This window comes from Meriones unguiculatus, chromosome 1 (assembly GCF_030254825.1).
Source record: "Meriones unguiculatus strain TT.TT164.6M chromosome 1, Bangor_MerUng_6.1, whole genome shotgun sequence".
In the NCBI taxonomy this organism is placed as follows: Eukaryota; Metazoa; Chordata; class Mammalia; order Rodentia; family Muridae; genus Meriones; species Meriones unguiculatus.
This window is the reverse complement of record NC_083349.1, coordinates 180,565,618-180,578,140: the sequence shown is the minus strand read 5'-3', so window position 1 is coordinate 180,578,140 and position 12,523 is coordinate 180,565,618. Positions and strand designations below refer to the sequence as shown.

The 12,523-nt window shown below is 42.1% G+C and overlaps 1 protein-coding gene across 1 annotated transcript in view; it reads left to right on the top strand.

Annotated features, from left to right (window-relative positions):
- Ube4a (ubiquitination factor E4A) overlaps positions 1-12,523 on the top strand; it is a 42,409-nt gene that overhangs the window by 16,792 nt on the left and 13,094 nt on the right. The window contains exons 8-14 of the mRNA XM_021637921.2: positions 316-518; positions 950-1,141; positions 2,532-2,865; positions 4,414-4,534; positions 6,628-6,932; positions 8,115-8,247; positions 9,280-9,467. Of these exons, the coding sequence (XP_021493596.1) occupies positions 316-518; positions 950-1,141; positions 2,532-2,865; positions 4,414-4,534; positions 6,628-6,932; positions 8,115-8,247; positions 9,280-9,467 (1,476 nt within the window). The remainder of the gene's footprint in view (positions 1-315; positions 519-949; positions 1,142-2,531; positions 2,866-4,413; positions 4,535-6,627; positions 6,933-8,114; positions 8,248-9,279; positions 9,468-12,523) is intronic.

The following is a 12,523-nucleotide window of genomic DNA, read 5'->3' as shown; positions in this document are numbered from 1 at the left end:
TAAGTGTATGTAACTCCAGTTCAGGGGGTCCACTGCCCTCTTCTGGCCTCCGCAGGCACTGCATGCACTTAGCACATAGACATGCATGTAGACAAAACACCGTACACATAAAAGTAAATAAATCATAAAGAGCCATTGTTAGGAAGTGAGTATATAGCTCATTGGTCACGCACTAGTAGAACAGTTGTCTAGCATTCACCAGGTCTTCAGTTCAGTCCCTGCACCACGACAGAGATAGGCAGACAGAGAAAACTGAAACTGTGTAAAGACAGAAGGTGACATGGCATCCTTCCTTTCTCATTTGTCTTCTGTTAGATTTTGAAGATGTAACTGAGTTTTTAGAAGAGGTCATTGAAGCCTTGCTGTTGGATGAGGAAGTTCGAACATTTCCTGAAGTCATGATTCCAGTGTTTGATATTTTACTAGGGCGAATAAAAGATCTGGAGCTCTGCCAGATCCTACTGTATGCATATCTGGATATTCTTCTCTATTTCACTAGGCAAAAAGATATGGCCAAGGTAGGTGTCAAAGCACTATATGCTCATGGTGCTGACAGCTTAATACTTGGTGTTCCCTGTCCTGGGGCCACTATAACATTGCCTATAGAAAGCCAGGGGTGGTCACATGCCTGGAATCCTAGCACTTGGGAAGCGAAGGCAGGATGATCAGTGCTATCCAGGTACACGGTGAATTTGAGGCCCTTAGGCCATGGGTAAAGACACTTGCCACGAACCCTAAAGAGCTAAATTTGATCCCCAGAACCCACATAATGGAAGGGGAGAGGGAGGAACCAACCCCTACACACAAGTTGTCCCCTGACCTTCACACTATGCCCATGGTATTCACACACACAGGTGGTTGTATAAGACTTAATTCTTTGAGACCCTTACATCTCATTCCCTTTATCTCACCATACAGATGAATAAGTAGGATTTGTCCTCTCCTACAGGTTTTTTTAGAATACATTCAGCCCAAGGACCCTAGCAATGGGCAGATGTATCAGAAGACCTTGTTGGGAGTCATTCTGAATATCTCGTGCTTGTTAAAGACTCCGGGTGTGGTAGAAAATCATGGCTACTTCCTGAATCCATCTCGTTCCAGTCCTCAAGAGATCAAAGTACAGGAGGCCAACATCCATCAGGTGGAACTGTTTCCCAGGCTGTCAGCCCCCTGATTTGAGATAATCGAGGAACCATGTAGGGATAAGGCTGCTTGAACCTCTTTGGGAAAGCAAATTGGTCTGGTTGGGTTTTGTCATAATAACATAATGAAGTTGCCCTCTTATTGGGGGGATGAGGTGGCACATGCTTGTAATCTTAGCACTTAAGAAATACAGTCGAGGGGTCAGGAGTTGGGGATCATCCTGAGCTATATAGCCAATACTAGGCAAACTTACACTATAGGAGAGAGAGTCTCAAAAATAAAGGAAGGAGGGGGCTGAAGAGATGGCTTAATGGTTAGGAGCACTGGCTGCACTTTCAAAGGACCCAAGTTCAAATCCCAGCACCCATATGGCAGTTCACAAATGGCTGTAATTCCAGTTTCAGAGTATCTGACATCCTCACACATGGATACATGGAGGCTGAACACAAATGTGAATAAAATAATAATTTTAAAAAATAAATAAAATGGGGCTGGAGAGCTGGCTCAGAGGTTAAGAACACTCCCTGTTCTTTCAAGGGTCCTGAGTTCAGTTCCCAGCAACCACATGGTGGCTTATAACCATCTATAGTAAGATCTGGTGTGCAGGCAGAATGTTGTATAAATAATAATTAAATCCTTAAAAAAATAATAAATAAATAAATAAATAAAAGGAAGGAAGGAAGCAAAGAAATCACCTTCAGCACATACCTTTAATTTCCACACCTGGAGGCAGAGGCCGGCCTTGTTTACATAGTGGGCTCCAGGACAGGCAGAGTTGTGTAGAGAGACCCTGTCTCCAAAAAGGAAAAGAAATCGTGTGCTTCATGTTGTTCACTATGCCAGTGAGATGGCTCAGTGGGTAAAGGTAGTTGTCATCCAGCCTAGTAACGAGTCTGTTCTCCAGGACCCACACAGAAGAAAGAGAAAACCTAGTCCCATACATACTCACACATGCTCCATAGTTTGCCCCTCCCGCATACTAAATACATTGACAATAAATAAAATATTTACTGACTGTAACCACATCTATTTGTATTGTTTATAGCTTAGTTTCATACTACAATGGTAGAGTAATTGCTATGAAAACCATTTGACAAGCAGAGTCAAAGGATTTATCATCTAACACTTTACAGGAAAATCCCTACTCTAAAATCTATTAAGCTCTCTGAAAGTTGGCAGCCAACCAGAAAACATCTCCTAACCAGCAATACATATATATATTTTTTAAATCAGAATCAGTGCATAAGATATAAAAAATAAAGAGAAAGATTAAGATTAGCATATACTTAGAAACATGTATTTGCTAGAGCCTAGGAGTAAAGAAAAAGAAAAAAGAATGCCAGGATTGTGAAATTGGAATGTTGTGTGGTTGTTTTCTGGTTAAACAGTTCATGGCTCAGTTCCATGAAAAGATCTACCAGATGCTGAAGAACCTGCTCCAGCTCTCTCCAGAAACCAAGCACTGTATCTTGTTCTGGCTGGGAAACTGTTTGCATGCAAATGCAGGCCGCACCAAGATCTGGGCCAATCAGATGCCCGAAATCTTCTTCCAAATGTATGCCTCGGATGCCTTCTTTCTGAATCTGGGTGCTGCTCTCCTGAAGCTGTGCCAACCATTCTGCAAACCCAGGTCCTCTCGGCTCCTCACCTTTAATCCCACATACTGTGTCCTGAAGGAGTTGAACGATGAAGAACGAAAAATTAAAAATGTACATATGAGAGGTAGGTGGGCAACTGGGCTTCTCAAAACAGTGACAGTGTATGTCACCCCTGAGGCATTTGCTCCCTTCACCTTTGAGAAAGCCTTTTGTTCAAAACAGATGAGACACAGTGGAAAACTAGTTAAGTGATTTAAAAGTAGATTTTTGAAAAGTAACTGTTACGGGGCTGGAGAGATATGGCTCAGCAGTTAAGAGTGCTGGCTGTCCTTCCAAAGGCCCTGGGTTCGATTCTTAGCAACATGGCAGTTCACAACTGTCTGTAATTCCTGTTCCAGAGGATCTGACACCCTCACACAGATGTACATGGAGGCAGAACACCAATGTACGTTTTAAAAGAGAAAAGAAAAGAAAAACAACTGTTATCTTTTACATGTTAGGCATTGGTGAGACCTTCTGTCTGATTCCAGCAACCCTGGATGTTCATTCCCTTGTCTTTTATAAAATGCAGTAACACACAGATGTCATCCTTTTTGAACTCAGAGGTTCCAGAAGAGGGTAGGTAGACAGGTCAACACAGTAGAAACAGCATAGGGGTGAACCAGCAGCTCTGCTGGTGTCTTTATGGCTCAGTCTTGAAAAACAACCTGGGTTTGCCAGCACAGGAGCAGGGGTGTTAGAAGGACAATAAAAGGTGTAGAGGTAAAAATCTGTGTAAGGAGCAGCAGGCACGATGGTGCACACTTTTAATGTGAGCACTCACTTGAGAAGAGAGGCAGGTGGACCTTTGAATTTGTAGCTGTCTAGAAAAAAAAAAGATCTGTGGGAAGAATTTATTGAGGAATAGTAAGGAGTTCCATGAGTTAGAGCAAGGGGAAGGGGTAGGTGAAGAGTAAGAGGTTGGAAGTGGGAAGGAAGAAAGCTGACACCACCTTGGAGAAAACTTGAACAATATAGAGAAGTGAAAAGAAAATAAATGAGCCCTAATTCTATCACTAAGAAAGAATCCTTAGTTTTGATTGTTTTCCTTCTAGGTTTTTTTGGGGGGAGGGGGAGTTATCCTCATGTAACTAAAAACTAATATCTGCACAAATGTAACTTATCTTAAACACAGAAAAGCATAAAATAAGTGGAAATAGCCAGGTAGTACTGTCAGCAGCACATGCCTTTAATCCCAGCACTTTGGAGGCAGAAGCAAGTGTGTCTCTGTGAATTCAAGGCCAGCCAGAGAAACCCTGAGCTACATAGAGAAACCCTGTCTAGAAAAAACTAAATAAATAAATAGGTAGGTAGGTAGATAGATAGATAGATAGATAGATGGGTAAATAGATAAATAAATGGGAATGGCCCTATTGCCTATCACTTGGAAAAATACACAGTATTAACACTTATTTTAATGTTTGCTGATTTCATTGATTCAGCAAAAGAGATTTAACTATTTCTGTGGATAGTAGGAAGCCAGAAAGTTGGTTTTAGACAAGAAAGCAGTTGGAGATGTGTCCTGAGGAAGATATCATTGTAGCAGTATGGAAACTGAGCAAAAGTCAAGGGAGACTGAAGTCCAGGACACATGTCTGTGGTGAGCAATCACAATTCCTTTCACTTCTTCAAGGTTTGGACAAGGAGACCTGTTTGATCCCAGCTGCACAGGAGCCAATGTTCCCCCAGAGCTACAACCTTGTGACAGAGAACCTGGCCCTGACAGAGTATACCTTGTTTTTGGGATTTCACAGGTAACTCTTTTGATGTCTTTGGAAAAGCACTGTTTGTAAAGAACTAGTTAGTTGTACTGCAGCAGCTCAAGGGTTGACAGTTCGTCTAAGGACTCAGGATGTCACAAGACAAGAATTTGTGTGCACTTCTTTAAGTTTACATGAGTCTATTTTGTACAGATTATTTACAGTGTTTAGCTATTTGTAAAATTAACAGTGTGCTAATATTTTTTCCACATTCTGCCAACTTTTCAATCCCTATCTGTCTGTTATTGTCTAGGAAAATCTAATTCTTTTCATTTTACATTTCACTCTCTGTTCTTGAATTCTTACTACTACTGATGTCCAAAGACCAAGAGAGAAAACTGACAGAAATTGAGAGAATGGTGATAAGGGGTTTCAGTAAGACCAATGTGACCACAAAGGGGCTGTGAGCCTGAGAAGAAGGATTCTGAAAATGGGAAGGCTGAGAACTTTTGTGGAGGAGTTTTAGAAGGGTCCATTTCTAGCAGGTCAACTACATGTCATTGTGCACTTTTCCCCCTTTATTTAGCTGAGAATGATTGCCAGTATAAGGGGACAGTAGCGACCCGTTCCTACTTCTCATCTATAAAGAGTATGGCGCCAGGTGGTGGTGCACACACTTAGTCCCAACACTCTTGAGGCAGAGACGGGTGGATCTCTGAGTTGGAGGCCAGGCTGGTCTACAGAGTGGCTTCTAGGACTCCACAGAGAAACCCTGTCTTGAAAACCCAAAAATAAAGAAAGAAACAAACAAATAAAAATAAAGGGTATGACAAATGCTGATTTTTTTTTTTTTTTTTTTTTTTTTTAAGTTGAGGAGACAGGATACCCAGGCTCATGTGCAATGTAGAAGCTAGAGATTGGCAGCAGGTGGCTTTCTCAGATGCTCCTCACCATATCTTTTGAGGAAGACTCTTTCACTGAAACTGAAGCCCACTTATTCAGCAAGACTCCAGAGATCCTCCTGATTCTGTGCCCAGGCATTAGGACTACAGGAGCACACCACACTTAGCTTTCACATGCGTGCTGGGGGTCAGGCCCTCATACTCACACAACAAGCACTTTACCAACTGAGCCATCTCCCCATGTCCCCAGAATACTGACATTTTGTTTGTTTTATTGAGACAGGGTTTCTGTGTATAGCCCTGGCTATCCTGGAACTCACTCTATAGACCAGACTGGCCTCAGATCTACCTGCCTCTGCCTCTTGAGTGCTGGGATTAAAGGTATGCATCACATGCCTGGCCTGGAATATGATTTTTTTTAATGTCTTCTTAGGATATTTAAATTAATGTAAAATTTTTAAAGCACTTCTCTAGCAGATAATACTGAAAAAAATGAAAATGTCTTCTTTAGATAGTGTTTTTGACCTGTTGTTGACATTTTAAATGCGGTGACGGAAGTTCAGCATGTGCTCGATCTGCTCAACAATCTAAATTCAGACACAGAGATGCCAGGCATCTAGCTTCCTCATCAGCAGCCCTCGTCACTGTCCACAAGAACCAGAGGAGTGGTTTAGGACTGTAGAACCAGTTATCAGCATTCCTAGTTCTATGTCTTCCTTTCAATATTCAATTGAACTTTGGTGAAGAATAATTATTTTATGCTAAACAACAGTGGCTGGAAGCTGCTCTTAGGTTGTGTGCCAACTGCTGTGTGCTTAGGTCGTGATAATCGAGCCTTTTCTCATCGGCTTAGTTTTCTAACTGTGCAGAGATCATCGACCGACCCCGTGTGTGTGCTCTAATTCTTGTGCTGGGCTGCTCATACTCCGTCTCACGAACTCTGTCTCACTAAAACGCCTATTTTCAGTAATAACGCTCACTCTGCATCCTGCTCGTGTCAGAGGCCGCTAAGTCATCATAGTTCAGATCTGTTGAGTGTATGGTAACATTTTCCAAGCAGAGCGGTGCCCCTTGCTTCTGTCCAGTCAGTGACTTTTGTGAGTGCCTTGTGTGCCACCGTACCTGCAACTTTCTATAACCTTAGAACACTAAAACAAATGAGGATTTGCTTTTCAGTGTGCTCTGTGCTACACTGCCCTGACATGAGCCTCCCTGACCTAGTCTCTTCTGCTTTCTTGGGGGCAGGTTACATGATCAGATGGTAAAAATCAACCAAAATCTGCATCGGCTGCAGGTTGCCTGGCGGGATGCTCAGCAGAGTTCTAGCCCTGCTGCTGACAACCTTCGTGAGCAGTTTGAACGCCTGATGACCATCTATCTTTCAACCAAGACTGCAATGACTGAACCCCAGATGCTGCAAAACTGCCTCAATTTGCAGGTGTCCATGGCTGTTCTGCTGGTTCAGCTGGCCATAGGCAATGAGGGCTCACAGCCAATAGAGCTAAGTTTCCCTTTGCCAGATGGCTACAGCTCTTTGGCTTATGTGCCAGGTAAGCAGCCTGTCCCTTGGGAACATTCTATTAATAGCCACCTAACTTTAACTGGGTCACCTTGGAAGCTTAATCCTCGAAATACCCTTTCTTAGTTATCATTCCATTGTTGTTAGAGAAATGACTCAAACTTGCAAGTATCTCCTGGCCAAAGCATGGCAGCACTAGCAGGTGCTTCTCCAGATTTGTGTCTCCATTGGTGGGACTATCAGAAAACAGCCTTCAAAAGATGAACTATTGTCAGGGTTTTCACGACTCTTACTTTCTGTCATTAATATCGTTTGTCTTATTAATTTGTCTGTCTAACTCTCCCTGAGGTTTTTTAGAAAAAAAGAACCCCCTCTTGTTGACTCGGAAGGGAATTCTGTGTGTTATGTGTCAGTGAGGGGTCAGAAGATGTTGTTTACTCATCAGATTAAATGTTCTTCAACTCTGTGCTAATCTTGTATTGCTACGTAACAAGTTATCCCCAAACATAGCAGCTTAAAACAACAAACATTTTCTCACATAGTCCTTCACGTCAGAAATCCAGGAGCACTTGGCTGTGTGATTCTAGTTCAGAGTATTAATGAGATTGTGGCCAAGCTGTCAGTCACAGCCATAGGACTCTGAGGACTCAGCAGGGGCTGGAGGATCCACTTACAAGACCAGTCATGTGGTTGTCAACAGGCCTCAGCTGCTTGCCAAAAGCCCCACACATCTCCTCGTAGTGCCACGAATGATGTGGCAACACAGGTGGCCAAAATGAAAGCTGCAAACTTTCACAACCAGTGTGCACTCTCCTGCACACGTCAGAGTGTTTCCCAGCCTAGAGTAATGCAGAAAGTGACTCTGCAAAGGTATGAGTGCCAAAGTGGAGGGTGGTTGGAGGGCCATCCTAGAGCTCCTTACTGCAGTCACCTAGTGTAACTCGCCACACCTACAGGATACCTTAAACTGTGAGCAACCTTTGGGGTCACACCACGTTAGTGTTGACAGTACTTTATGTCACTGCTGTTTTACTCAGATAAAAATAAGTCCTGATACACACGTAAGAGATTGTACAGTTACTAACTTATCTCTACCCCTGGTATATAAAAGACTTGGATGTTTTTAACCCTCGTTAATTAATGTGAAGGAGGTACTGCAATGTTGTTTGGGACCAATGAACACATTTGGCTAATTCCAGTATATCTTTTTCAGAATTTTTTGCAGATAACCTGGGTGATTTTCTCATTTTTCTGCGGCGCTTTGCTGAAGACATCTTGGAGACATCAGCAGATTCCCTAGAGCATGTCCTTCACTTTATCACCATTTTCACTGGAAGCATAGAAAGGTGACTTGCTGGAAGCTTGCCCCAGACGCTGGTTAGAGCTACAAAATATTCCACCTGCTGTGGTTAGGCTGAATAAGCAAAGGACTTTGCCCACAGAGAATTTGAAGCTGCATATAAGGTTCCTGATGGGAATTTCACTGCTGGTCCCTGGTTAAAATAGTTAACCAGAATACCAGAAGCCATACCAGTGGCAGCCAGGTGCTAAACTCTTCTAACTATGTGAACCAAGGTTTGCACCTATGGCTTGAGTTGGATAAGCAGTAAACCTACGCTGATGTTACTTCTAGCCTTCACTCAGACACAGAGGTACTATGGTTTTTAGAATTTTGTACAGGAGAGAAAGGTGGTATTATGTGTGCAGGCTAAAAGAAGTAATTTCTATGCACAAAAGGACACATTTGCTGCAAAATAAAAAGAAAAGTCCACAATTCCCCAAGGCATATCAATGAGAAATACATAGAAGTCAACCCTTTACTGAGCTGAGCAAACCTAAGGAGTGTCTTAAGCCAACAGGTATTGATTAGACACACAGGATAGGGACTATGGGTGCTCTCAGGTAATTATAACCTAACCTTTACCCTCAGAAAGCGTGGGAAGGCAAATTTATTCAAGATGAACCTGTCAGAGAAGAGCACATAGTAAATAGTGCATTGCTATAGAGAAGAAAATTGAATGTCCTAAGCATTACATGGAAACTGAAGTGCTCCCTCATACATGGTAAGCTGTCATCTCAAGAGTTAAATGGGCAGGCATAATAGTGGACATCTATAACCCCAACACTCAGGAAGCAGAGACAGAAAGATGGTCTCAAGTTCAAGGCCAGCCTGGTCTACATAGAAAGTTTCAGGCCAGCCAGGACTATCTAGGAAAACCATCTCAAAATACACATCACACCAGACTACTGACAAACTTGAAGCAGGTGTGACCTTTATATATTTAATAGTGATATCGTATATACTGGCTCCTCATGTAGAATAGAATCAAATTGGGGAGTTATGTCTTCCTACTCATCATGCTTTCTGCCTTCTGCAGAATGAAGAATCCCCACCTGAGGGCCAAACTAGCAGAGGTGTTGGAAGCAGTGATGCCTCACCTGGACCCAACCCCAAGCCCCTTGGTGTCCAGTGTGTTCCACCGAAAACGCGTGTTCTGCAGCTTTCCATATGCTCCCCAACTCTCAGAAGCCCTAATCAAGGTTTTTGTGGACATTGAATTTACAGGTAAAGAGGTCACATAATGTGCTCTAGAGCTCAGAACTAAGAGTTTCACAGCTTGATCACGGTCAAATGTCACAGAAATGTCAATCAGCATTTCTTTTTTTTAATAATTTATTTAATTTTTTTATTTTATGTGCATTGATATAAAAGTGTCAGATTCCTTGGAAATGGAGTTACAGACAGTTGTGAGCTGCCATGTGGGTGCTGGGAATTGAACTTGGATCCTTTAGAAGAGCAGCCAGTGCTCTTAACCTCTGAGCCATCTCTCCAGGCCCCTTAATCAATATTTCTTGATTACTTACTGTGTCCCAGGCTTAATGCAGAGTACTTTATTTTTACTGTATCTTTAACTTGTCTGTCTAAAAAGTTTATATTATTCTCATTTTTATATGTAAGAATATAGATGCTTAAAAATGTTTTCATTGTTTAGTTGTTTTCATACAAGTAAAAGTTGTGGAACCAGCTCTGTCTCACAAAAACAAACAAGAACAAAAAAAATCCCACCTGTATATACTTGCAAGCAATGCAAACATCAGGACCTGAGACTGAGCCTTAAAATCCAAGTTTTAAAAAGCCAGTTGCTGCACCAAGCACCCATAATCCAGTTATAGGGGGCGGAGACAGGAAGATGCCTGGGGCTTGATGGCATCCAGTCTGGCTGAATCAGCTCTGATTTTAATGAGAAGCTGTCTCAGAAAAACAAAGTGAAAGCTGGATGGTGGTGGAAGAGGCAGGAGGATCTCTTTGAGTTTGAGGCCAGCCTGGGGTACTGAGTGAGTTCCAGGACAGAAAAACCCTGTCTCAAAACAAAAAGAGAGCAACTGCGAAAGACGCTTGGTATAGACCTTCAGCCTCCACATATGCATGTGCAAATACAAACATGTATGATCACATACGCACGACATATATGTTCATATCAAAAAGAAACTAGTTAAGGAAAAGAGTTCCAATAGACAACATTGTCTTTCTCTTCAGTCCTGAGCCTGAGTCTTGATTAAGTAGAACTTTGAACTAGTAGGCAAGATTCATTAAGCAGTTGCATAAGAGTGTTTTAAAAGGGGATTTCTGCCATTTGGTAGCATGTACAATTAACATTTCGCTAGCTAACTTTCCACATTTGTTTTCTGCCTTTGTCTCTTATTTACCTCTGTGTCTCAATTTCTCACATATAAAATGAGTCAAAATGATGATTCAGTGACATAGGGCATGTAAACCTTCACCTAACTGGGGAGCTGCACTGTAAGTCACTGTGGTGATCTCACTGTGTGCTGTGCAGAGAATTGTAATGGCATACATCCGTTAATCCAAGGAAGTGAAAGTTAGAATAGGTTCGCTCAGCCAAGCACAAGGATGCTTGTTGTAATCTTAACATTAACCTGCTGTAATCTTAACATCTGGGAGGCAGAGGCAAAAAGACTTAGTTGGAGACCAACCTAGGGCCAGGTGTGGTGGCACACAGCTTTCATCTGAGCTCTCAGAGTAGATGTAGGTGAAGCTCTGTGACAGCCTGGTCTATATTGCAAGTTCCAGGACAGCCACGGTTACATAGAGAGACCTGTCTAAAAAAAAATTTAAAAAAAAAAGAAGGAAGGAAAAGAGAAGAGGAAAGAAAAGGAAAAATAAAACACCTTGGGGACCTGGAAAGATGGCTAAGCAGTTAGGAACATTCATTGGCTGCTCATCAGAGGACCTAGGTTTAATTCAGACCCAGTTCAATTCTCAGCACCCATAACGCAGCTCACAACTCTCTGTAACTCCAGTTCCAAAGGATCCAACACCTCACACAGACATACATGTAGGCCAAAATAATAATAAATTGGATTATTTAGTAAGAGTCTTCTCAAAATAAATGAATCCAAGGAAAAAGGGAAGTGAGAGGAGTGGGGAGGGAAGCTAGCAGACTTGCCTTAAGCAGAACAAGAGAAAAGCTGGGCCTCGAATTCCAGCTATTGTATCTATCTGTCCAGCTGCATTCTTTATTATATGAGCCATTTTGGAGAGGTCTTACGGTAATGTTGGTAATTCAAACACTGTATAAGGCTCCAATTTTTAGCTCTTTGCATGATTTTTTGGAATAGTCAAGAGTCAGTTGGTCCCGTGGCTGGGACATTGTCTATAAAGAATGTAGAGATCCTTTTAATCCTAGCACTCAGGGAGGCAGAAGCAGGCAGATACCTGTGAGTTCAAGGCCACCCTGGTCTACAGAGTTTCTGGACAGCCAAGGCTACACAGAGAAACCCTGTCTCCAAAACAAAACAAACAAAAAAAAGAATGTGGAGATCATTTAGTGTCCCATTCTGCACATGACTTTCACTGCCATAGTGATCATCTCAGAGGCCTCATTGCATACTCCATATTTGGATACAGAAGCATTTGTTCTTGCCTTTTTTTTTTTTTTTTTTTTTTTAAGTTTGGTCCTGATGCCTAAGTAAACTGTCCTTTAAAGATATTTCCTTCTTGTTTTGTCAAACAAACACTCGGCCTAATTCTAAGGCCTTAGAAATTGCTAGAAGAAGCTGGGCACATGCCTTTAATCAAGGCACACAGGAGACAAGCAGATCTCTGAGTTTGAGGCCACCTGACCTACAGAGTGAGTTCCAGGACAGACAGAACTACACAGAGAAATCTTGGGGTGGGAGGTGGATATTCCTAGCAAAGGCTGGGGATGTAGATCACTTGCCTACCATATGCAAGGCTTATATTTTGTGTATTGTATGCTCTAATAGAATACCTTTATTCCTTAACAATCTCATACAATAAAGAATGCTTGATCATATCCATCCCCAACTTCCAACATGCTCCCTTTCCCCTTTCATATTTGTTCCTTGTTTTTGTTCACAACACACTGAATCCAGTTAGTGCTGCCTGTTGGAATGCTGACTGGTTTGTTGACATGATCCCATGTAAGTAATTGTAGCTACAGCCTAAGTTTTATCCCCAGCACCCAGGGAATATGGACTGGAGGAACTCATAGGGAAGATTTTGGCATCAGCATTGACATTCAGAGTAAAGAAAATACATACATATACAGGAGCTCCTGCTTCTCTATTAGACCACCC